Genomic DNA, 25,643 nt, shown 5'->3' with positions numbered 1-25,643 from the left:
TTCTCTCTAATCTTTCTTCCACTGGAGCTATCCAACCTTTCAAGTATATGCTCATTTCGTATCCTATCTCTAAGGCGTTCAAGCCACTCATCACCTAAGCATCTCATTCTCTGCCACACTTAGTATTATGCTTCTTTTAATGTCCAGATTCGAACCATAGGCACTGCAGTCTCACAGCATCTTATAGATTTTCCCTTAAGTTTGAGGGGACTTTTCTATTCGCATAATAAGCCTGCTGCATTCCTTCATTCAACCATCCAACTTGAATTCCTGCTGATGATATCCCCATCCAATTTTCTACCATCACTCTGAATACAATAGATCCAAGATATTTAAAACATGTACTCTTATTAATGACTTTGATCCGCCAAGTCCACAATCCCATCACTAGGTTATTGCCTATAAAAATTATACTCCATATATTCGTTTAGGATCGTACTCAAGCGGGGGGGGGGGGGGGGGGGGAGGGGGGGGGGGCGAAAACTTTAGACTATAATAATATAATAATCTATACAAATATAAAAATCAAATATAATCTATTGTTGATAGCTTTCGCTTCTGTGGTGATTGTCCACTAAATACTCCCAAGTGGGACCTACTAAAAAAGTGAACAACGGACCGAGCTGACAAATTAAATTCAACTAGTAACTCTTATCTTCATATTAAAGCATAAATGACAAATAAATGGGGCATACGTATGACCAATCAAAAGGTAGGAGTGGACATCAACCTTCACTATGATTATGTCCAAATGCCATGATTTCCTATAATAGATTCTATATGCTTAGTGCTACAAGTGTATATGCCAATTATTATTAATTTTCAAGTCATTTCACGCACATAATTGCAACCACACTAGATATATCATAGTACAAAATGACTTACTTAAGTCATTCATTATTTTCAATTGTCTAATTATATATTTATATAGTTTATATATATAAAAACTATATAAACTATATAAATATATACTGATTTTGATTATTGTAGAATTTTTTCTCATAGATTTATTTTGTTCAAAATTGCTACATGAAAGTGTGAAATGGACGCCTCATTTAGATGTTGAGATGGATTCTCCGATTGTCTCCTATTTGGGTCTCGTTTCCCTTCTTAGGCCCCATTTATTTTCTCCGAGGATTCTATTCGGTTTGGGTTCTCTGTTCGGTGAGGTGCCTCTGAAATCGGATTTGGCTACGGCTTTGGTTCGCGCCCGTCCTTGCGCTCGAATTCTGGTTGAGATGGATGTTACCGAAAAAACATGCGGAGAAGGTTTGGGTAGGCTCTGTGGAATCGGGATATGTTCAGTCTGTATCTTCGATGATATCCCTGTTTCTGTAGTCATTGTTTCTTTTGGTCATTCTAAGGATCTTTGCCGATTTTACATCGCTATCTTTAAGTTTCAAAATTGTGATTGAAGCAATGGCGAAATGCCTGTGTTGAATGTGCTGTTCCTGCAGGTGTATCGAATGATATTTGTTATGCTTGAATCGAATTATAACAGGAGTCTGAAGTGCCTGTTTGTTGATTCTGGTAAGGAACTGCGTTTTTTAATCAACCTCGCCTGATGATTATTTGGATAATATTAGGGATGGAATGTATACTAGAATACTGGGGGTTTTGCTGCGCTTATATTGAGCTGTCTCAATGCTTTCCTTTTTTTTCCTTCGTGTGCTGAAATTGGTCAATCGGATGTAATTGAGGGTTAGCCGAATGATAATATGATGTTCGGCTGTTAGTGAGAAGGTGACTTTTAATCTTGCGTAAGCTTGCAGCGTCTTGGCGTGGTTGTGGGGTCGATTCAGATAGTGTCTTGTTGTTGATGACGGTTTACAGTTAAATAATAGGATGGTGTCCCTGTAACGTGGGTGATGAGGTGGTTATAGGATGTGGTTGGTGTGTTGGTTGAGCCGAGAATTTAATCAATGTGTTGTGAATTTATTGGAATCACATAATGGTTGTGGTAGTAGTCCGGAATGCGTTGTTAAGTCTCAATTGTGATTGTTGAATAATTCTTCTGAGGATGTTTGGATTCTGAACTTATTCAGACCCCCTGATAATGAGTTTTAAGATGGGTTGGATTAGGACTCTGAGGGCTGCTAATGCGGGAAATTTTGCGAATCGTGTGGTGGAAGAAATAATTTGTTTTTCTTTTCTTCTTTTTGATGGTTTTTGTGGTTTCTAGGGTGGATATGATGGCTGGGGCTCGCTTCCTCGCTGACTTCCTTGTGGCAAACCGTTGGTGCTTCCCACTCTACTGGCGAGGTCTAGTGCGGTCGGTGCCCTGGTAGTTCTGCCTTTTCTGAGCCCTAATTTTGATTGTTTTTTCCTCATTTATTTTGTATGTTGTGGTTTTTTAGTTTTGGTTTTTTTGATAGACTGTTTCTCTTTTGTAGTAGCTTGGAATAATAGCTCAAGGTTTCTCATTTAATGTTGTTTTTATAGAGAGCTTATAATTTTATAAGGATTGTACCTTCCTTTTATAATATTATCTTTAAATGATTATTATATATATAATATTATATTAATATATAATTATATATATATATTATATATATTATTATATATTTCTATATTAGTTTTATTATATATTTATTAATCGGTTTGTAAATAACCCATCATCGGGAAGTAATAATTATCAATATCAACCCAAAGAAAATTCATTAATTTTCATATCGAGTCGTCACTCTGAGGGCTCGTCTGTCCTGTTTAAGCAAAAATCATAGGTACATCGGCATACATACATCATATTGTGGCTATGTTTTTACAAAATTCACTTATTTCATAATTACATGGCAGTACAAATTGTATAACCATATGATTTATATAAGTTTATTGTTAATTTGGGCATTACATAACTATATGTATGAATTAAATTTTTTACAACATGAAACTATTTAAATGATACAGCTCGGCGGTATCAATGAATAATGTACTTAGATTTCTACTACATGATACTTTCATTATGAAACATAAATAAATTTCTGACATGCACTAATACAATTAATATAAACATTAAATAATGACTGATAACTAATATTTAGAAGCCTCAAACAAGTACAAGGGGTAACACCTTAAAAAAGAGTAGGCCATCATAATTAAAAACCAATATACTAACTAGAATGGCATTAAAATTCAAATTCCATTAGTAAGTTGCACACATTCACCAACACAAAACCAATAGAAGTAATGCCAATAATGATAGTACTAGCAGTTTAAGTCATCTTGATTTAATTGATCTAGAAATAGAGCACATATAAGGTAATCAACTTTCTCAAGACGTTGAATTAGATCACAAGAATTATTAAACAAATTTTTTTCACAATGCGGACTGTTTAATAGATCAGCTAGTATATATATATTTATTCTATCAAATGCATTTCTTAAAATAAGAGCCCCATTGAAGCTATAAATCAATTGCATAAATTTTTGGACACAATTAAATTTAAATGCTATTTAGATTAGCAAAAGGAAACAACTAAGGAGAGAAATGAGAGTAGAAACGAGGGAGAAGAAAGGTGTGATGATGGCTGGCTTATCGACCGTTGAGGAGGAAGATGCAAGGAGCGAGAGAATTTTAGTAGCTGCAGTGAGGCAAGAAACACAAGAGGAAGACAGGGAGGGTTCGGCCAGCAGCTGCGGTAGAGAGGAGGATGATTTGAGATGCCTTTAAGGTTTCCTTTTTTTTTCTCTTAAAATGACGAAGAGAATGCAACCACGAGCAGGAAAAGCATTCGAATTAGGGGAAAATCGTGTGATTTAGCGATTGAGAGATTGTTAGCGAGTGTTGAAGAACCAGGTGCGGGTGGCTGTTTGCGTTCGGCTGGTGCCCGATGTACCGAAGGAGAAGTTCCAACCTGTATCTCTTCTTTCTTTGTTTATATATATATAGTTTTTGTATATTAATTATAATCGGTTTGTCAAATACCCATCATCGGGAAGTTAAATATCAATTATCAACCCAAAGAAATTCAATAATTTTCTATAGAGTCGTCACTCTGAGGGCTCGTCGTCCTTGTTAGCCAAAATCCAATAGGTAACCATCGGCATACATACAATCATATAGTTCATGTGTTTTTACAAATTACCATATAATCGGTTTGTCAAATACCCATCATCGGGAAGTTAAATATCAATTATCAACCCAAAGAAATTCAATAATTTTCTATAGAGTCGTCACTCTGAGGGCTCGTCGTCCTTGTTAGCCAAAATCCAATAGGTAACCATCGGCATACATACAATCATATAGTTCATGTGTTTTTACAAATTACCACTTATTATATAAATTAACATGGCAATAACAAATTGTATAACCAATATGATTTATAGTAAGTTTATTGTTAATTGCATTAAACATAACATATATGTATGAATTAAATTTTTTACAACATGAACTATTTTAAATGATAACAGCTCGTGTATCAATAAATCAATGTGACATTATTTCTACTACATGATACTTTCATTATGAACAATAAATAAAATTTCTGACATGCATAATACCAATAAATAAACATTAAAATAATGACTGATAACCTAATATTTAGAAGCCTCAAACAAGTAACAAGGGGTAACATCCCTAAGAAAGAGTACGCCCATCCAATAATAAAAACAATTACTTACTATGATTGGCATAAAATTCAAATTCCATTACTAGTTGCACACTTCCACCAAACAAAAGCCCAATAGAAGTAATGCCAAATAATGATAAGTATACAGTTTAAGTCATCTGAGTTTAATTGATCTAGGCTACAATAGACATGCCAACATTAACTATCACAAGGATCAATCAACCTTTTTTCTTTTTCACACAATCACACTAAGCGGACCGTTTGAATTTAGAGATCCCCAGCGAGAAATTTATTAAAGAAAATATTTTTGAGACGCGGCTAACTATAAGTTATATATATAATTTATTTCTATCAAATGCTATTCTTAAAAATAGAGACCTCCCCATGCAAGCTATACAATCCATATGAATAAATTTTTGGACAACAATTAAAATTTAATCTAATTTAGCATTAGCAAAAGGAATAACCATTAAGGAGAAGAAATGAAGTAGAAAGAGGGAAGAAGAAAGGTTTGATGATGGCTGCTTATCGACCGTCGAGGAGGAAGAATACGAGGATCGAGGAGAAATTTTAGTAGCTGCAGTGGAGAGCAAGAAACAAAGAGGAAGAAGGGAGGGTTCGGCAGCAGCTGCGGTAGAGGAGGAAGGAAATATGATGCCTTAGGTTCCCTTTTCATCTTAAAATGACGAAGAAGAATGCAACCGAGGCAGGAAAAAGCATTCGAATAGGGAAAAATCGTGTGATTTATGCGATTGGAGAGAGAGCGAGTGAGAAACCAGTGCGGGGGGCTGTTGCGTTCGGCTTGGTTGCGATTTCGAGAGAATCCAACCTGTACTGACTAGTCCAGGTTTGATTATAGTATCGAGAGAATTTCTTGGTACACTAGCAGTTTGCTGCAGTGCTTCACAACATTAATATGCTCTATATTTTCTTGGTTGCTGGTAATAATGCCCTACTTCCATACATTTTTTGTACATATTTTGGTTTCTGAAGCACATTCCCTAATGATTCTTCTTTGATATTTCTTTTGTAAAAGCCCACTTCTTTGACATTCCCTAATGATCCTTCCTCTATAGGCTTTATTACCTCAACTCTTTCATGTCTCATGCAGGTGTCAATACTAAGGTCTACAAGACAAACAAATTGCAGAGATCTCAATCATTTTGCAGCTCGCATCGACCTGATCTCAAAATCAAATTAGATTCTTGTATGGTGATCTGAAGCTGTATGTTTGGTTGTATGTTTTCATTTTCTGTGGGCCTAAATTAGATGTCAAACACCTAAGTGAACAAAACTTACAATTTTAGAAACATTGATAAAAACCAAAAGGTTACTGATTACAAATTCATAAATGTTCAAAATTTTGAGTGAGAATAATCACAATGAGCTTTGCAATCATCATATTTGTTCTAAAGTAAATAAATATATTATTACAATCTTTTCAAAATAATTTTTTGAGTCATATATTCAAAGATGGTTTCACTAATTGCAAGTTGTGTAAAAACAGAAACCAATATCGTTTAATACTATTAAAAACAAATTCCAGATTCGCCCAAATCTTGAAAGAATAATTTGGGTCATAATGAATTTTAAGCTATTAAATTTGCTTTAAAAAGTGTGGAATTTATAAATAATAAATTAACTCTTATAGTTGCCTATTTTAATGTAAAATCAATAATTAAAAAATCATTTTACTCAAAATCCTGACTAAAATTTTCCATCCAAATATGAATTTGCCAATTATAAGAACCATAGCTTCAACACTTAATACCTTGTATTTGATTCCATTAGTCCATGGTAACACAAATAGTACATGATTTTATATAGAGATCACATAATAAAAAAAAAAATCTAGCTAAAATGGAGAACTACTACTATTTTAATAATCTTGCTTTAATTACTGCACCCCATTTGTGCAGGTCAAAATTGCATCCTTTAGTTGTTCTTTGTTCAAAGAAGCTTGCACTATAATCTGCAAAAAAAAAAAAAAAGAGCATTTATTGTTCAACCATTCAAAAAAGATAAAAAAATTCAAAAAAATTAAGTTTGAGTCATTATTATTCTATACTTTAAATATAAGTTTGCATCATAGAATAGTTTATGTTTAGCTCGATAAGTTAAGGAGCTGAACACAAATAAAAATAAGCTTTGATTATCAACCAAGAGGTCTTGAATTCAAGTCTTACGTAAATGATGTGTGCGTGAATGTCCTAATTGATCTAAACATGCTTAAGCTCAGTTTTTATACACCATTAGTCTTAGATTCTTTAGAATAATTCATGATTCTTGAATCCAATGGCTATGAACAGAAAGCTGGAGCCGGGGCTTTCAGACAGGAACAAAGAAACACAGGACTTGGAATTAGCAAAGTTATTAATAGGTGTATGCTTCATACAGATAACACAATTTCCTGTAATCTATTCTTTTATATTTAGTTTAACAAAGAGCTATTTCTATAAAACACTACAATTTGATCTTTTTATGAAGATTAAAGATAGTTTGACATTACTTTGTAAACAATGAGAACTATATCATTCGAAATGCAGACATTTCTAACAAGCCCTAAGGCTCCAAAATTTGACAGGGAGTCCATGTAGAAGTCTTATTTCCAAATTGACAGCAAAAAAAGTGATCATATATGTTGGTAATTGAGTTAAAAGAAATAGATCCTTGTACCTCTTGGACCTTGTTTTCATAACGGGCGAGCAGTTTGTATTGATTGTCAAACATGGAAGCCATATAGACCTACAGCATAAACATTTTGAGGTACATCAAATTTTATGTGGAAAATGTTATGATGATGAATTGGCCAAATAGCAAGTTTAATCGCTCAAAACATGGATTAATTATTCTATGCAGACGCCGAACGTAGTCCGGAGACCAACCAAAATGCGCCATGTCACCCGTGCACTTGGTACCGTGGCTAGGTACTTCTCGGTACTGCTGACGTGGTGCATTCTGATTGTTCTCCGGACGGCATTTTGCGTCCGATCTCCGCACATAAAAATTTCTCCAAAACACGCCAGGTCTTTAAACATAAAGCAAGACATCTACACACACACAACCAAATTTGAAGATTTTAAGCTTAAAAAATCATAAATAAATAAACCTTTTGTCAGGTAAGCTCGCACAAATAACTCTCCATTGCTGTTTACCTGAAAGGTTGGAGCTAAACCAGGACTCATGAAAAAACGCCCTTTGGTTACATCGTCAACTCCATCTATCCTTTGCAATTCCTTAATAAGCGAGTCAACATCTGCCCACTGAATGCATTTCAGGTACCAGTTGTTAGAGATGGTTGCCATTGTTAAGAAGAGTAGATCTGCTATATAAATATATAAATATATGTGAGACTTAATCCTCAAGGTCGTCAATACTTGAAGGCACTCAACTCCATCATATATTTTTCTTATATATCAATTCGTCCTTCTTGTTTTGGTGTTAATTGCTAGTGATCAAAATATCATGTCATTTTATAACTTAGATGACATTTCTTTTGTTTGCAATGGACATTCCAGTGTTTATAGCTAAGGGCCCATCACTTGAATTCATGGCTACCTAAAAAAGACTTCTTAGAGTTACTATGAGCAGTTCTTTTGTTAATATGAAACTTACATGACTACCTTGAGGATGTAAACCCCCTAAAGCTGGTAAAATAACAAACAATTTACTATAAGATGATGTTCAAACCTCAACATCTGCTTGTGCAGACTCCAGATTCTTGCCCAAAGAAGTTCCACCACCAATAACAGATTCCAAACTTTCAATTAATGGGTCTGGCTGGAAGAAAGTTCAGTTAAAAATGGAAGTCATTACAAAAATGTAGTCTGAAAGGTAAAACAGCTAGAAAAAATGGTTAATAGATACAAAGAAGTGACATATTTATCATACCGTTACATCTTTTAATGATAATGTGATGCGTTCAAACGCAAAATCCAATTGGTGAACTTTTGCCTCCACAACCTGACAAAGAATGACAGAATTGAAAAGTTCTTTAAAAAAACTTCAATAAAAAGTACTATGAGTCGGAGTTTGTCTATCTGTGGAAATGAATTGGTAGAGATAATACAGAAAAAGACAAGCGACACCCAGGATACATACATCATAACCTCTTAATCATAACACATGGCCATAGGGTATTTTTCCAGAACATCCCATTTGATGATATTTAAAATAAAACAGTGAAACTGATACTATATTCTCACTATATGAATGATACTGAAGAACAAGGCAAAAACATGGTGGATACATATTGCACAGAAATATGATAAAACTACTGTAAATATTTTGCTTATTTCACAAAAAAATTTTCTTTTAGACAAAATAATCAAAATATTGGCGACCTTGGTTATATAAGCTCCCAGTTACAGCCTTTCATTTATATCCTCCTGTTATCTCAGAATAATAAGCTTCTAAATAAAAAATAAATAAAAGATTATGCATCAGCTTTAGACTTAGGCTTCGTTTGGGACGACTTTCTGACTTCTTTTTAAAGCAGCTTTCTAGTACAATAAACTAAAAAGCTGCTTTAAGAAGCTGTCTCAAACGAAGTCATACTCATCATAAAATAGTATAAAGAGCTCTAGGAAGCAGATAACCACATATTCATGAGCACTACAAGTGGAACTGCTACGACAGTTTCTTAATGATTTCCTGATATTCTTAGTGGACAGCGCTAGGAAAATGTATAGATAAAATAAAGTTTTCCAAGATTTTAGTTGTACCTGGCCAATTTTGAAAAAAGCTGATGGATCTAATGTCATATCCCATGATATTTCAGACTGGTGAATCAGTGCTGATACTCCTTCAACCTTTCAATAGTTTCTATCATTACGAGGCCTCATACAAACCAATAATTAATGGTTGAATGAAGAAGAATACTGTTGTTACCTCAACGAATATACCAAAGTATGTAATTTTTTTGACGCAGCATTTTACAATGTCCCCAACATTAAGTTTAGCCTGCATGAACATTTCTCAATAATTTAAGAAGAAAGATAAAGCGATGTGATGGTAGACAGTGTTTCACTAAATTATATAAATATAATAAATTAAAATTAAAAGGAGTCGTAAGAAATCATAGATATTATTCAGAGAAAATATAAGTGATGTGATGGTTAATATTGAATAGAAACAAGAAAGAAAATATATTAGACAGCATAAAAAAACTTCCAAATGTGAAGGAATAAATTTTGTATTTGATAATAATAATAAAAAAATCAGCCAAAGAAATTAAAATTAAATATTGATTCCATTCAAAAAGTCAGTAAGATCTTCGTGTTGGAGGAAATTTATGTCAGTGTAATAGAATGATCTGGTATTGTATGAGAGAAAATTAATTTATGATATGATCATAACACGGTGGAAACTAGCAAAGATGAAAGTTTAGAGAGAGTAATATCTTCAGGTTCGAAGTTGTGGACATTATTTATATAGTTTTGAGCTTTTCTGGTTACATCGTGATAGTAAGCCAACAATCTGTTCTTGAGTTGGCAAATTGAAATTAAAGAATGCACCCATAGTGGATCAAATCACAAAGACATATGGCATCAACATAGACGATATAAAGGATGGAGGAAAGTTTGCCCTCTATAATAGTCATAAAAAGTCCTACCAACAACAACAAGCAACAACAACATCAAGCCTTTGTCCCATTATGTGGGGTTGGCTACATGAATCCTTTTTCTTCATTGTGTCATGTTAAAAGTCAAATTCTCGTTTAAATCTAATAAAGAAAGATCATTTCTAATATTTTCTAACCAAGTCTTTTTAGGTCTACCTTTACCTTTCTTAACATAAGACAAATCTAATACCTCTACTTTCCTAACCGGGTCATCGGAAGGCCACCGTTTTATGTGACCAAAACATCTAAGGCGACTCTCTCTAATCTTATCTTCCACTAGAGCTACTCCAACCTTTTCATGTATATACTCATTTCGTATTCTATCTCTAAGGGCAAAGCCACGCATCCACCTGAGCATCCTCATCTCTGCAACACTTAACATAAAAAGTCCTACCAACAAAAATAAAATAAAAAAACAATTGATTGGCAATGGCTAAACCATGTTTTTAGTTTCAGTCAAAACCAATCCATTTTGGCAGTTTGAAGTCGGTTTCAACCAAAACATATTTGAATTCGATCAAAACTTTCTGTTTCTGTATATTTTATTACGAATTCCAGTAGTTTTGGATGGAAGCATCGAAATTTGGTCGCTACAGTCAAAATAAAGGAATTCATATCACATTTGCAACAAACTTAATAGCTAGGGTTAAAATTCAATGCAATGGGTAAAAGTCCTTTTGCCATCTCTATAAACTTCCAGCTAACGAGAAATGAAATTGATAGACCCAAGTTGTTTAACCATGTTTTAACATACGTTTAGATATTAAATGACTCTACATCAAGGTTAAAAGTTATGAACAGATAGTGAGACATGGAAGCCAACATATTTAGGCTTCATTTGAGACAGCTTTCTTATTACATTCTATAGTAGCTTTCTAATATAAAAAAATTTAGTTTAAAAAAATTTTGTACTAAAAAATTGTTTTAATAAGCAGTAATAAAGCCGTCCCAAACAAAGCCTTGGTTAACAAAAGAACCAGGATAGAGTCAAGGAATAGGCCAAAGTTATACTAAGAAAGCCATTAAACAAAAAAACCCAATCCATAAGAAAAAAAGAAAGCCCAATGCTTGGATGGTAGAAGACTTAAATAAAATAAGAAAAAATGTGGCATCTAGAAACTTATTAACATGCAAAGTTGTGAAAGACCATCTAAAAAGGTTCACCCACTTACATCAACCAACTACGATAGTCACAATAACACCTTATAGATATAAATAAAGAGCAAATTGTTTCTTTTTCCTCAGGATAAATTCAAAGGTCAACGTAAGTAAACCAAAAGAATTAGGAGTAGGGCACTCAATTCCAAAAAAATTCAATTCTAACAAAAAGCAATTTTATGAATTTAATCAAATAACAGATGTTCAGCATGTCCAAATGCTAGTACATGAGTTTTATCCTCCTATGGCCTTCAAGAAGCAAAGATCTATATCATGACATCTATTTTCATATTAGAACATTATTTTCTAAGAATATTAAAAAAGGCTAATAAATACCATTAGTTTTCTCTTCTTCTCCACCAATTCTTCATTTTCTTTTGGCCGTCCTGAAAATATTAGTCTTCTTGAACTTCTATCAGCATGTATAACAGAAACTCTCAGCCTCTGAGAAAATACATAATATTAACAAAAAATCAACCCAAGCCAATAAAGAAATGAGTTGAATAAAAATTCAGTTTACAATTAATTTCAAACCTGACCAACAAAGGAGGACAAATACTTTGTTTTCTCCTGTTCGTATGCCATGAGGAGTTCTTCGAATTTCATATCCGACGACAGCATTTTGTCTTTTTCTAGAATTTGACTGGAATCTAATGCAGGGTTCTCACTCTGATCAACATAATTTCCCACAATGCTAAGATTCTTCCTGTATAGCAAAGGATCCAAACCTTTTTTTCTTAACCATGATTCAAAAGCTAGAAATTTCCATTTGGTACCAAGATTGCGATATGGTAAGAAGCCAATTAAGGAACCAAAAGATGCCTGAGAAACAATTAAAAGTTTTCATGTTAATGCACTAATACTGTCTTCGAAATAAGAATGCATACTGTGAGGAAAACTTGGGAACTTCAAGCATACTACATAATTTGTAGAAACGGCAATCAATTGTTAGACCGGTCCAGCCAGTTCATGCGGGACCGGCCCAAGCGCGAATGAGGCGGATATTCTCCGAATCTCCGCCTCCTGCTATAGCCGCACGAGCTACAAAGCCCATGGAACTTTTTAGGAAGGATTTTTGAGGGATTTGGGAGGGAAATTTGAATGTAGGGAGTATTTAGGGATTTCCTTTTGATTTGTTTGCATTAAATATTTTGTTTTCCTAGGGTTAGGGCATCTTGAATTTGACTAAAATTTGAGATCTCCTAGATGAAGGTTTTTCTTTGGACTCTAACGGCGTCTAGAAATTTGGGAGAGATCGATCCTCCTCTCGAATAGATGATCAATTGTATCTTGCTATTTTCCAGTTCCCTTTCATCAAAGAATATAAATTATCTACTATTTTTGTGATTTTGTGCGGATTTTTTTGAGAGAATTCTCGTTGTTTTCCGAAGATTGATAGGAAATACTAGAGGTCTACAAATATTTCCTATCATCAACACATCCAACATAGCTTCAATTGCAGGTGATTAGAATCTGCCAGTGGCAGAAGTGTCACTCACATTTTGCTCAATATGAGACCTTCCTTTCTGCCAATTAGTGCATGCACCACATCAAATGGCAATGCCATTCCCAAGTTATGAGTGTAGTAATAAATTATGAACTTCACTTCATAGAACTATGGACCAGGTCGGTAGGAACAATTCAATCATTCAAGGCACTCCAACTAGGTTAATCCAGTCAAACGAGACCATACGGAAATGATAATTTAGCAAATTAATAGCTGATTTTGTCAATTTCAATTCCAAAGACCGAATCTCCATTTGTTTCTGTTAGGTGAGTTTCCCTCTTCTTCCTCTTGCTGTGTGAGAGCACAGGTGGATGACAATGAGTGGCTGCACTAGGCACATGTGTGTTTCTTTTCTCAACCATCTACAGGGCTCTCCAAGCCAGCAGTTCCTATTCTTCTGCTGTATCCCCCGTTGATTCACTAACTAAATTCTACGTACTTATTAACTTAACCTTTTGGTTATTTTAATACAACTATGATTAATAGATTAATTATCATATCATTTAAAGAGATACTTATAATAAACCAAAAAAATTCTAAATTTGCAAGTCATTAAAGATCTTTTATGATATGTTTTTGATGTATTGGTGACCAACAGACCATATTTCTGAACATCTCATAATAGTCAAGAATTTAATGTCCTCTTATTAATTAATCATTAAAATCATAACTAGCAACATAAATACTATTTTAATCATTACTTTTACTTTATTAATCCATACAACTTCTTTGCTATAGAAAACTTCAGATTAATTATTTATATATTATAATTTACTTTATTAACGTCTAAGCTTCTTATTTGAGCATAATTATAATTGCTAATCCAAACATATTCAAACTTCCAATTCACTAATCTTCGAGTGGATGGCAAAAAGCTTGAAAAGAAACTACTGATTACACATAATCGCTACAAAACAAAATTCCGTATTACCTCCATAGATACTAATCATTAGAAGGTTCAAAATCTCTGATTTTAAGCAATCTTAATTAGCAACCAAATAGCCTCTGCAAAGGATATGGAAGGTGTCATTAATGATTAAACTTACCACGAAACCTCTGCTGCTGCAGCTAATCAGCTCTACTTCAGCTCTTTCTCCTAACTTAAGCATCCTTTCTGCCCTCTTCCAATCATGATCTTGACGCCTCTGTATAATTTTGCATTCTTCATTATAAACTTAGTTATTTATTTAAAAAATATAGTTTTAAACATGTAAGTTTAATCCTCTAAGAAATATCCACTTCATAAACATTAGAAAACATAGGTACTCCTTCAACTTAAGCATATTCATAGTCTCAACATACACAGCCATTCTCAAGTCCCGACAACTTTACCTCTTCATCAGCAGATTGAAACTTAACAACATCAGCAGAACTACTGTAGGTGTTGTCATTGGTAGCCCCCAATCCAGCTGTATAAAGACCTTCTCTATCAGAATATTCTTGCCTGCACTAATATTTGTCACATTAAAAGAAATCTATATAGTAGCATTTGATGATGAACTATTGTCATTCAATTATAATCATGGAAACCGCAAACATCAAGAAACTAAAATAAAAACATGTAACTATACGCTTAATCTATATATATTAACCAAGAAAGTGCATATCGAATAGGGGTGTAAAGAGCCAAGTCGAGTCAAATATTTGTCTAATTGAGCTAAGCTTGTTTAGTTCTTACTAAGCTCGACTCAAGCTCGTTTAGAAAGCTCGAGATCGACTTGATTTCTTCGTTTTAATTTAAAATTTTCAATTTTTTTAGATTTTTTAATTTTAAGATAGAATTAATTTAAAAATATATTATATAAACCTAATTTAAATTAATTTTTAGATATGTTTTAAGTTAATCGAGCGGCTTAATGAGCTTTCAAGTCAAGCTAGGCTGAGCTCAAGCTCGAGCTCAAACTCTAGGCTCGATAAGCTCGACTCGTGAGCTCGTTAACGAGTCAAGCTCGAGCCCGCTCATGAACCGACTCGACTTGCTTACACCCCTAATATCGAACATTACAAAAGATGGAAAAGGCAATCACATCTAACACGCAGGAAACTAAATATATCATTATATTCACATCTATTTGGCATAAGGAATTAGGCAAGAAGCCTTACCATAATGGCTGATTCCCTAAAGCTCATAATGGCTTATTCCCTAAAGCTCAGTATCACAACAATTGCATCTTTTCCTATTTACTCTTCAAACATTCCTCTTATTATATTTTCGTTATTACTTTTGTTTGGTCCCACAACAATTGAGGGATGTAAGTGGACTTGGGGCACAAGTACTGCAAGTTGAGACATTTGCTCAAGGCATTTATTATAATCACGAATGGACCGTCATTGGAGGAGGAAGAAGATGTTGAAAGACCACGGGACCTACCTACAAGTCAACCAAACTTATTAGGGATTTTTTAGCACACAGATTAATAATTCTATTCATTTGATAGATCCTCTCATAACTTTTACATTGCAATCCACATGTCTCCCCTTTCTATTGTAGCCACCGACCTCTCTTAGGAATATATATATATATATATATACTCCCACACTTCGTACATAATCAAGTAATAAAATTCAAAGTAGTTTTTTCATATTTCTAATTTTCCACGGAAGAAACACCTCACCTTGGAAGCTAAACATAGAAGATTTCTCAAATAGATCTCAAAGTATAGAAATGGAGTTCACCATATTATGATAGTCTAATGCATCACCGATAGCACTCAAATGGCATTTGATTTTAGGACCAACAATTACATTGCATTAGAGTTGATTGTATTTCTATTATCAAAATAGTTAGTTTTGGTCGTGTGGTCATTTGACCAAGTTTTCCTGCTGAGGTTTTCTTTTGGGACCTAATCTATTTTGTAAAAAAAAAAATCCTAAATATATCAATATATAAGACATTCAATGTATATGAAATGTAATGTGACGAAAAACAATATGATAGAATCTATAAATGCATTTGTTTATGGGTTTTCCTTAGGACAATAAAGCAAAGAGAATCTAATTCATAACATAACACATAGTATTCAAATTGTTAGGAACCATGCAATTCAATAAAAAAACTATTCACTAACAATGATTCAAAATTTGGACAAAATTTATTTTTAGCCACCACAAAAATTTATTTGGAAATTTTTATTAAGATTATTGTTATTATTATTACTCCTTTTTCTATAGTATTTTATTTTTGACTATTGTCATTGTCAATCTCAAGCTTAGATGAAAAATATTGAAGGTTGATGTTAGTCTGATAGCCAATCATCAAAGCTAGAGAGAAATGAATTCAAAATTAAATTTAGCTAGTGCTAGGGCATTCCTCAGAAATGACGTGCAATGATCTAATCCAATTATGATAAGCATAGGCAATGGTGACCCTTTAAATGACGCACAAGGGTTACCCTTTAAAAGATGCATCACAATTTTAACCTAATTATAGTGAAAAGTAAGAAAGGGTTGACCAGTTTTAAGCCTATAATCAAATTTACCATGTGAAAATTTGAAACTTCAAATGAAAAGGCTTGATGTTAATGAATGGAAAGGCAATAGAATTGAGGGACATTGTGATAAGAAGAAAAATAAATATTACTTGTTTACGATAAATCAAACAAAAATGACTAAAATTCAATTATATTAGAAAAGAGAAAAAGATCAAAATGGTCTTTTGACTCTTTATGAAAGAACAAAATAGCCCACAACTATATTAAAAAACTATTTTGGTCCCTCAACTCCTTAAAGACTAACCAAAATAGTCCCACTTTGAGACTATTTCAATTCCTTTTTAAAGACTTGAGGGAGCAAAATGTTCCTTTAATATAATTGAGGACCATTTTGATCCTTTTTTATATTAGAAAATATTATCAATTATTGAATGTTAAAAATTTAACAACAGCTATGGGGTTGGGGTGTTGAGCTAGCAATAGATGAAAAGTTGAAAGATAAAATTATTGAGGTTAATAATTTTTGTGATAGGATAATTTCTATTAAGATAATTATCAACAAGAAAATTATGCACATGGTTAGTGCTTGAGCTGCTTTAGTTGAATTAGAGGATGGTTTAAATTTTTTATATTGGATAGAGATGGATGACGTAAATTATTGACACTAGAGTGATTTCAGGTTGATTTTTCATAAGGAAAATTGAATAATACATATAGAAATTGTTTGAACATTTCACCCTCATAGATGACTTTATGATCTAGTTTGAGGTTTTATATGAGAACAAATCCCTATGGCTAATTATCCCTTGTGTTGGCGAGAGAAACTTTTTGATTAAGTATAGTCTATAGGTTATACGATGCCACACTTTTATATCAACAATTTTGATTGGGGTAAAAATATACTATTATTGGAATAAACCATATAATGGAGTAATAACAATAAACCAAATTAAGATGTGATGGCTCCAACATTACATATTGTCATGGTCCCTAGTTTATTTGGTTATATTGGGTGAATGACTTAACCTGACAAATATAATCATGTAAACAACCATGAGTTGTGTCGTCTAAGGATACCTTATAAACTTGGAGTAAAATTTTTATCAAATTAGTTAATTTAAGTCAATCTTGATGAACAAAAGTCTCATGTTCTATCAAGTGAGTTTTATGACTCACAACTCATAGACTTGACCATGGGAAAACATTCGGATTTAGCCATAACTATAATATAATGGTGGCATCACAATTAGGCTAATTATTTGATTAGGGGGCATATGTCATATCCCTAAGGGGCGAGATTGTTGAGTTTGATATAAAGATACAATTGATGTGAGATTAGCTATTTGTGATCTCTGTTTAGGCCTAAATTTTTCATTCTTACTAAACAAGTGTGAAGGATAGATTAGTGGTTGCTTAAAGCATGAAGCTGATGGTTATGGCATAAACCTATATATATATATACTTCAATCAGAATTAAATTCTCTCCTATTATGATTTTGCTTTGATCTTGCCACCATTTGGAATGGAGCTTTTTGAATTTGTATTTTTGATGACGACTATGAGATCCAAAGTACAATCCATTTGCAAAATTTAGCTCTCCGCATTATTTAAAAGCATACTAACATCAATAATGCTTTACCTCCCTTAAACAAGGTGGACCTAAAAGATAAAAAATCAAGGTTGTAAAAACTCGACCGGAGATAGAACCGAAAAAGAGAAAGATTCAAGATTCAATGGTTCGATCGAGGTTGAACCGCAGTCAAACTGAATAACGTAATAAATATTAAAAATATTTAAATGATATCGAAATAATAAGATAATAATATAATAATTATGCAATAACATACTTTTGAGATTAAAAATAAATAAAATTCATACATAAATAATATATTCTATAGTTTTAAATATAAATATAAATATCCACAACCATTAATTTTAATTCACATTTAATAGAAATTTAGTTCATATATAACTATAAATATATAAATTTAATATAAAATCAGATTAACGTGATTGTTTTATGATCTTAGCTTTTACGCTCGTGATTCGGCCTAAGCTTATTTTACCACTCATAGTGCTTTCTTTTGTCGTTAGAGCATTCTTTGTGAAGATATGATTATTATGGCTTCTAACATTAAGCGTGCAAACTCCTTAATTTAATCATCCATGCTAATACGTTTCACATCACTGGTCCAGCTTTCAAAACAATGCAAAATATTCTTATGTTATAATATTCTCTAAAAAGTAAACAATGTGTGACAAATCAGCTGATAGGATGTTTTACTAGACTTCATTATCAGCTGTCAAATATAGTTTAAAAACTGCACATGACTATCCCCTCTGGATAATGAACTAGGCGCAATTGATATTTTTAAATAGGAGACCACAAAATAAATTAAAAAAAAAGTACCTGTCAGGTTTCTCAAGCAATGCAGAATTCATAGAGATATTATTTTTATGACGGATTGAGTTCTCATGCAAAGATATGCTGGAAAATTGAGCATCATTTTGTTGAACGCCTTTTTGCATAGGCAGCTGTAACCCTTCAGAAATGAAAAGCAATTAAACTTCCAGAGTACATATAAACATTCAAATTAAAGAAACTACAGCATTACCTATGAGCAAATCACCATCCAATTCAGATGACTTCTGACTGAAATCACAATTATCATCTGCAGTCCCTTCACTCTCATTATCCCTCACTGCCTTAATATCATAATTTGCAGATCTATCACAGCCATCTATGGTATCTTCAGTATCCATAATTTCCAACCTCGTAGAGCTCATATCAACCGAGTTATCACAGATAATACTCTCTTCAAAAGTTATACTCTCTTCAAAAGTTATTGAAGGAACCTGGACCACTTCTGGTTTCTTCAGTAGGGTGACGTCTCCAGAAGATTGAGGAGGACTTGACCGCATTTTAAAGTATAGATTAGGCTTGATTTTAAAGTTTGAGCTATTTTCTTCAAAGTCATCATCATGATAAACAGAAGGCTTTCGCAAAGAAATATTAGAAGTTGAAGTTTTCTTGTTCACATTTCCTGGCAACAGTTTTTCATGTCCCTCAACAAATATAGGTTTTTCTTCCAGCATGCTTGATTTAGTGACTTTGTTCATGACAGGGCGAGACAAATTTAGTTTGCTCTGCCTTTGTAAATTCTGGGCCTTGTGACTCTGTTGAGAAGAAAGATCTTTCCCCACTAATACATCCGTTGGCATGTCCATAAGATCATCCAGTTTGCCCTTGTCCTTTCTAAATGACTTTTCAACATCAAGATAAGAGACATGTGGGTTATCCTTTCTTGCCATTATCTGCAACAGATAGAAACATCAAAAGCCTCTCAAAGGGATAAAGGGAATGTCCAGTTTCATTAAATCAATAATTCACTATAAAATTGATTATTCTTCCATAAAATCTCAAACAAATCAACTCTAGAGATTGCAAAATGTAGATGCTGAAGATAATATAATGAATCATCATATACATATAGGATAGTTCTTAAAGCTCAGATATAAAATCGTGAATGTTGTATGTGTATATATATAGAGGCGTCCAAGAAAAAAAAAGGTTCAGGATGCCCTCCAAAAGGTTGGGCTAAGCAAACCCAGGCTAGGGTTTGGGCTTACTTCAGGTTGGCGAACCATTTGAGCTGGCTACATCAAACTCAAAAGGCAACATATATTTCAAGGGATACTTCAAAAACTATAGCAAGGCCTCATTTAAGAAAATACCACAAACTCCTTTACACTAAGGCTACATGATGTAAACAAGGGTTGATAGAAGGGGAACTAAGAAATTAGGAGAGAGAGAACCAATGGAGGAGAGAGAGGAGTGATAAGAAGAGGTTTTAGTTTTCTATTCATCAATTTAATTGATCATATACTAGTCATGGATACCTTATTTCTATAAATAAGGATACAAAATCAATTTAATTCAAATATAATCCTAACTAAACCTACAAAATTCAAATTTTAATCAAACATTATCCAAACAGCATTATTTCCCCATAATTTCATAGTAAAATAAAACTAAAAATCCTAACAAGCTTGAAATAAACTCAAAATCTAGTTTCTTCTTCTATATAAATTACCTTGAGCACGAAAAACTCATCTTTTGAAGAGTTACATCAGGACTTTGTGAAGAAGTTTGGAGGGCATGGTAGAGATGCGGGAACTTCTTCATGAACATCCTCTAAATACACATGGGAAGAGGTTTTACATTACAATTTTTTAATGCATCACTTCTTACCACAAATAAAAAAAATTAAAATTCAATCGCTAATACTAAAATGCCTAAATTCATTTTTTGTCGTTGACATGTTACAGTCTGGATCTTCAGTGGCATAATTACTAAAATTTCAGTTTTCTATTTGTTGTCACTCCTACAATTGCTAAAATCTTGGAATTCTCTTTGCTGCCTCTTATTTTCCCTTTTGGGGATAAATTCACATGAAAATTATTAAAACTAAGCCGATTTCTATTATGTGTTAAAAGAATCGAAATATTTTGCTTTTATTATATCTAGGAAGGTTCTGAGAAATGGATTATCTATTGGACACTTGAGGCATGTAAAAGAGATAAAACCTTGTTTTGCAATAAGAATTCCAGTTTTGATGAATATATATTTTTCGAGCATTTAGTAGGTGTTGACGAATAGTTTAAGGCAAGTCTCCTTATACCACTGCAATGCCTGGATCTAACTTTTGGGTGATTTCTATCATGGTTCTTGTTTAATTTGTTTGGTCGTTGGTTCATTTGTGTGCTTAAATTTTATCAAATGTGATATATACTAGATTTTGTTTTTGAAGTGTTAAATATATTATTGCTGAAATTTACATTTATTCACTATTTTATTGTGAAATTTCAGAATTTGATGACTATTCAAATTATCTTTTTATTTTAAAAAAAGAGGTTTTATTATTTTTATATTAAAAATGATGGAATTTTGTTGAAGTATTGGTAACCTGTAGATTGTGATTTCTATTATGTATTTTATAGTGCATCTCTTCCTAAGTTGTATTAGTAATCTTAGACCCTTAATTGCTATACCCCACATCTTCCTTAGAACAATCACACAAAATATCTTCTAGTCACATTGCAACGGTAGCTCAAATTCAACACTCTTGGCATTGAGCATAAAAATTTGATCATAGCAACTAGAAATTTCCTGGAGAAGTTTTAGGGGCAATACAAAAATTTGTATTTTTCACCTATAGGGTTTGGAAGCATTAATATTGACTAGAAGCTCCTCAAGCTCAAATACAATAATTACAGTAAATTTGTGGAGAAGATTTAGGGGCAATACCAACATTTGTATTTTTCACCTATAGGGTTTGGCAAGTATTGATATTGACTAGAGGCTCCTGAAGCTCAAATAAAATAATGACATTTGAAAAAAAAAAAAGTTTAATCTTTGACTCAAAGTCATCTTCAAAGACATAATCATCATCCTAGGACACAAACTATAATTTACACTCATAACTAATATCAGGCACAACCTCAAGTTCATAAAGAGGCGTGACCATTAATGATTACTTGTATCATCCTCAAGTTCTCCTACAAAATTCAAATCATCATTAAAAAAAAAAATCACACATTTTGAAAGAATAAGGAATATATATGTTAGGGGTGTCAAAACGGGTTGTCAAGTCGGGTTCGGGTCCAACCCGAACATGACCTGCCATTAACTGACCCGAACCAGTTAGGAAAACGGGTCAGGAACCCAAACCTGAACATGCGCAGCCGAGTGTCCTTCCGCATGTATTTGCTAGATGCAGAGGATTTCACTCAAATAATATCATGCAATATTCTATCTAAATGCAGAAATCCCGCACACTGCGACTATATAGTGTGCAAACAAAAAATGTAAAATGCATAAGCCAATATACGTGATACGTGCAGATGCATCGTATACGTCCACTACATACATGCATACATATAAATCTATCACACAAAATGCACTCAACAGCATATACCCCCGCATGGGTCCTAGCGAGCGTTTTGTAGGTACATACATGACTTTTGAGGATGCCATGCGGGTTAATAAATGAATTTTGATTCGAACTCGATCCTTTGTCGGCAAGTAGACAGAGTTAACAATGTTCAATCAACAAAAAATGAAATAATCTATGAAAACTCTGATGATGACGGTGTTGACAGAAAATCTCAATAGGAAGGGGACTACAAACATTTATAATGTCTCCCAAATGCCCATAAAAATCTAAAATTCCAAAATAATCACCCAAGACCAAGATATTTAAAATGAAATTAATCATCAAATACTTAAAGCAAAAATACACATCAACCTTCCGCAATAGTTTGACATGATGGACAAATCTGAAAAACTAATTTGGCTCATACAGAGTTAATGTATAGTCGAAAATATCACTAGGATTTATTCTCAATCTGTTTATTGTCAATAAGGACGTGGCACGTGTCATCTAACTGGTGGTCTCACCACCAAATGACACCACAAGTAAACGGTTATGATTAGAACCCTCTGAACAGTGTGGTTTTGCCATCAAATGGCACCACTAAATTATGGTCATCGTCATAGCTCGTATGCTCCTCAATGGCATCAAACATTTGAGTAATGAATCAATAAGATATAATCGATAGGGCATAAAGCCCTCTATCAGCTAAAGAGGATTCAAACTTGTTCTCTTAGACAAATATCTACCCAAGTCTACAAGTTACCCTTGGACGAAGTAACTCATGGCTGCTGATAAGGATCCTTCTGTCAGATTGGGTCTACATCCTCCTCAAACTAAGTAGACCAATTACCATGATGACCCAAGACGACGAAACTATGGGATCTTGATCGGGCTCATCATCATTCCCCCACCATCCGCTTTAAGTGCAAGGTGGTAAATTTCTGATTTTAAATATTAAATTTCAAATACCTATGCCCTGCTGCTACTATATGTCAAATACCACGTATCTGATAAACGACTGGTCTTAATCGAAAGTTCTCTATCGTTATTGGGAGGGGTAATTGACTATAGGGGCTTGCGCCTATAGGAAAACAGAATTCTGATCACAAAGTCCTTGCAAAATGAGGGCGAATCTCTGGTTTGTGTCTTATTTAAAACATAATCTGCCTTCTAAAAGTTTATCCCGGAACCTACGGTTGTTCTGAGGGTTTTCTATTTTATGTTTAGTTTGTTTTGTTTGATTTTCTAATCATTTTCTCATATATTCTTTTCTATTAAGTCACTATCAGTTTGTGTTTGTTTAAGTTATTTTGAAGAAAGCGATTATTTGCATACCTTGTGTTCTCCTACTAGGCATAGGAATCCTAGGTTGCATAAGGTACAAAAGGATATATTATGAAAGGAAAACAAAGGAGTCTAAGGAGATCCAAAAGGTAAATACTATTGATAATACAAACGATTATAAGGAAGACAGAAGCCCTATACGATGGTAGCGAGCAAAACAAAAGCTACAAGTTTTAACGATTTATAAAATAGATTAAGAACTACAAAAAAAAATTTATCTATAAAATAACTAAGGTAACATATAAGATATTTAGACCCTTTGATCAAGTTCCATGCATTTGTTGTCAATAAGGCTAATGACGGTGGACCTTCTTTGAAATCTTAAAATCTTAATCACCTCGTCAAAGTGTTATCTTTCTTGATGCCATATATCATAATTTAGGGCAAGGCAATATTATATTTGATTTCTTAAATTTTTAAAAAAAAAAACTTTCCCCTTTATGATATAGCTCAAAGAAAAGAAGTAGAAGTGAAAGTAGACACCATCCATAATAATCACTTATCCAATCAGGATTCACTCACTCATTATATCGAGGAATCAATTATCCAAAAAAGATAAATCTCTCACCCTTTCATCCTTAAGCACTCTTAACAACTCTTTCATATCCATTCTTCCTATAGCATCAAATTTTTACTATTTAGCTAACTCAATGAGTTAATTGGTGGAGGTAGTTGGTTGGATTGTAAAGCATGGTTGGAAAGTACAATACCATCCAAGAGATATTTCATCATTGTCCCTTCACTGAAGAAAACTCGACCTTAGAGTTTGGTATTAAACAAAACACCTCCCTCATCATTATTGATCAGTGATTCACTACTTTTAGAAATGCTCAAACCAAGACATGGCTAAACTAGTTCTAATATCAATTTGGTGTAAATGAATGAAAAGAAGTAAAATGATGAATGAGATGAGGAATTTCATTTCTATGAAAGGAAAATTGCAAGAGAAATGCAGATATTTAATCGCCCAAAATTATGAGGGCTTGCTCATTGAAAACAAAGAGGGAATCACTTATCCAATGGGGACAAAATCACACATTATATACTCATTCAAATAAGAGAAATCCCTTCCTCCTCATCCTTTAGCTCTCTAAAAACCTTTCCATATAAGGTTACTCTGGTAGCATCATACTTATTGGAGCGTAGGTGGTAAATAGTGGTTGTGAAATACAATACTATCCAATGGAATATGCAAGGCACTGAAAAGGAGCTCTCCCTTTCCATGATTCAATCTTACATCATAACCCAAGGTGCACAATCCGATATTAAGGAAAGGGTCGAAATATACAAGAACGATTCAGTTAAATTATTCCATATTCTGCCTAATATACCATTTTGCACTTCCAAAAACTCCATTCTAATACAAACGAGATACAGGCACAACAAAGTGCGAAATGTGGCAACCCTTCACCTTCGACAAAAACCAAAAATTGTAAATCTAGAAACCATTATACCTGTTACTTCCATTCTCAGTGAAACTCCACTAATTTGGAATCAGTACTTCTTTTGACTTCAAGTTAAGCTGCTGACTTGCTGACTTACTGACTTAAGGGTTCGAGGTCTTGTTCTGACGATGTAACGCTTTGGGACATCATCTATATGCAGTTTTACAACTTCCATTCAAAAAATAACTAAAAAAATTAATTCTGTGACAAGTATCGTCATCTACAGTTTTTTAACAACTTATTTCATGAAACCCTTAAAATCAAAGTAGAAGCAAGCATTTCCTACTTCTGGTTATAAGTACCTTGGCAAGGGTTAACTTGGGGTCTTCGCCTAAAAGTCTCCCGAACTTGAGCTCCATCTGCTCCCATCTATCGAGCTCCGGGTTTTCGCGGGCAGCGAGCACCAGGAAAGAACCAGGCCGGCGGCGAGGAAAGGGGTAGTTTTTGCTGGAATTAGTATGGATTCGCAGCGGCAAGCGGGCTCCTAACCCGCAGGATGTGAGTCCTTCCATGTCGGTGACCAATTTCAGTGTATTGTAATCGCCGGAGATGGTGCACAGGTCATATAGAGAGAGGAAGAGAGAGGCAGCGGGTTTATCAGATAGATGCCCAAGGAGGCAAAGTAAGATAG

General features: G+C 33.6%; 2 protein-coding genes across 4 annotated transcripts in view; one reads left to right on the top strand and one right to left on the bottom strand.

The window, feature by feature from the left end:
* Positions 1 to 5,966, top strand: part of LOC110097906 (putative threonine aspartase) — a 53,325-nt gene extending 47,359 nt beyond the window's left edge. For both annotated transcript variants that reach the window (XM_020824547.2, XM_020824546.2), the window contains exon 11: positions 5,680 to 5,966. In XM_020824547.2, coding sequence (XP_020680206.1) covers positions 5,680 to 5,769 — 90 coding nt within the window. In that variant the 3' untranslated portion in view covers positions 5,770 to 5,966. The remainder of the gene's footprint in view (positions 1 to 5,679) is intronic.
* Positions 5,967 to 6,281: 315 nt separating this feature from the next.
* On the bottom strand, positions 6,282 to 25,643 carry LOC110097915. Of its 2 annotated transcripts, XM_028701451.1 has the most exons (15): positions 25,315 to 25,643; positions 18,903 to 19,602; positions 18,698 to 18,830; positions 14,189 to 14,300; positions 13,903 to 14,001; positions 11,884 to 12,171; positions 11,686 to 11,793; positions 9,459 to 9,530; positions 9,293 to 9,379; positions 8,460 to 8,531; positions 8,259 to 8,348; positions 7,724 to 7,831; positions 7,454 to 7,618; positions 7,245 to 7,313; positions 6,282 to 6,540 (listed from the first exon to the last, which is right to left on the bottom strand). In XM_028701451.1, exons 1-15 carry the CDS (start codon positions 25,522 to 25,524, stop codon positions 6,466 to 6,468), a joined length of 2,388 nt encoding a protein of 795 aa, XP_028557284.1. In that variant the 5' UTR covers positions 25,525 to 25,643; the 3' UTR covers positions 6,282 to 6,465. The 2 variants fall into 2 exon arrangements, with proteins under 2 accessions (XP_028557284.1, XP_020680226.1); XM_020824567.2 differs by lacking the exon at positions 7,454 to 7,618 and having other exon boundaries at positions 25,315 to 25,642.

Source organism: Dendrobium catenatum, unplaced genomic scaffold, assembly GCF_001605985.2.
Source record: "Dendrobium catenatum unplaced genomic scaffold, ASM160598v2 fragScaff_scaffold_1720, whole genome shotgun sequence".
NCBI classification, from domain to species: Eukaryota; Viridiplantae; Streptophyta; class Magnoliopsida; order Asparagales; family Orchidaceae; genus Dendrobium; species Dendrobium catenatum.
This window is presented reverse-complemented; position numbering and strand designations above follow the sequence as displayed.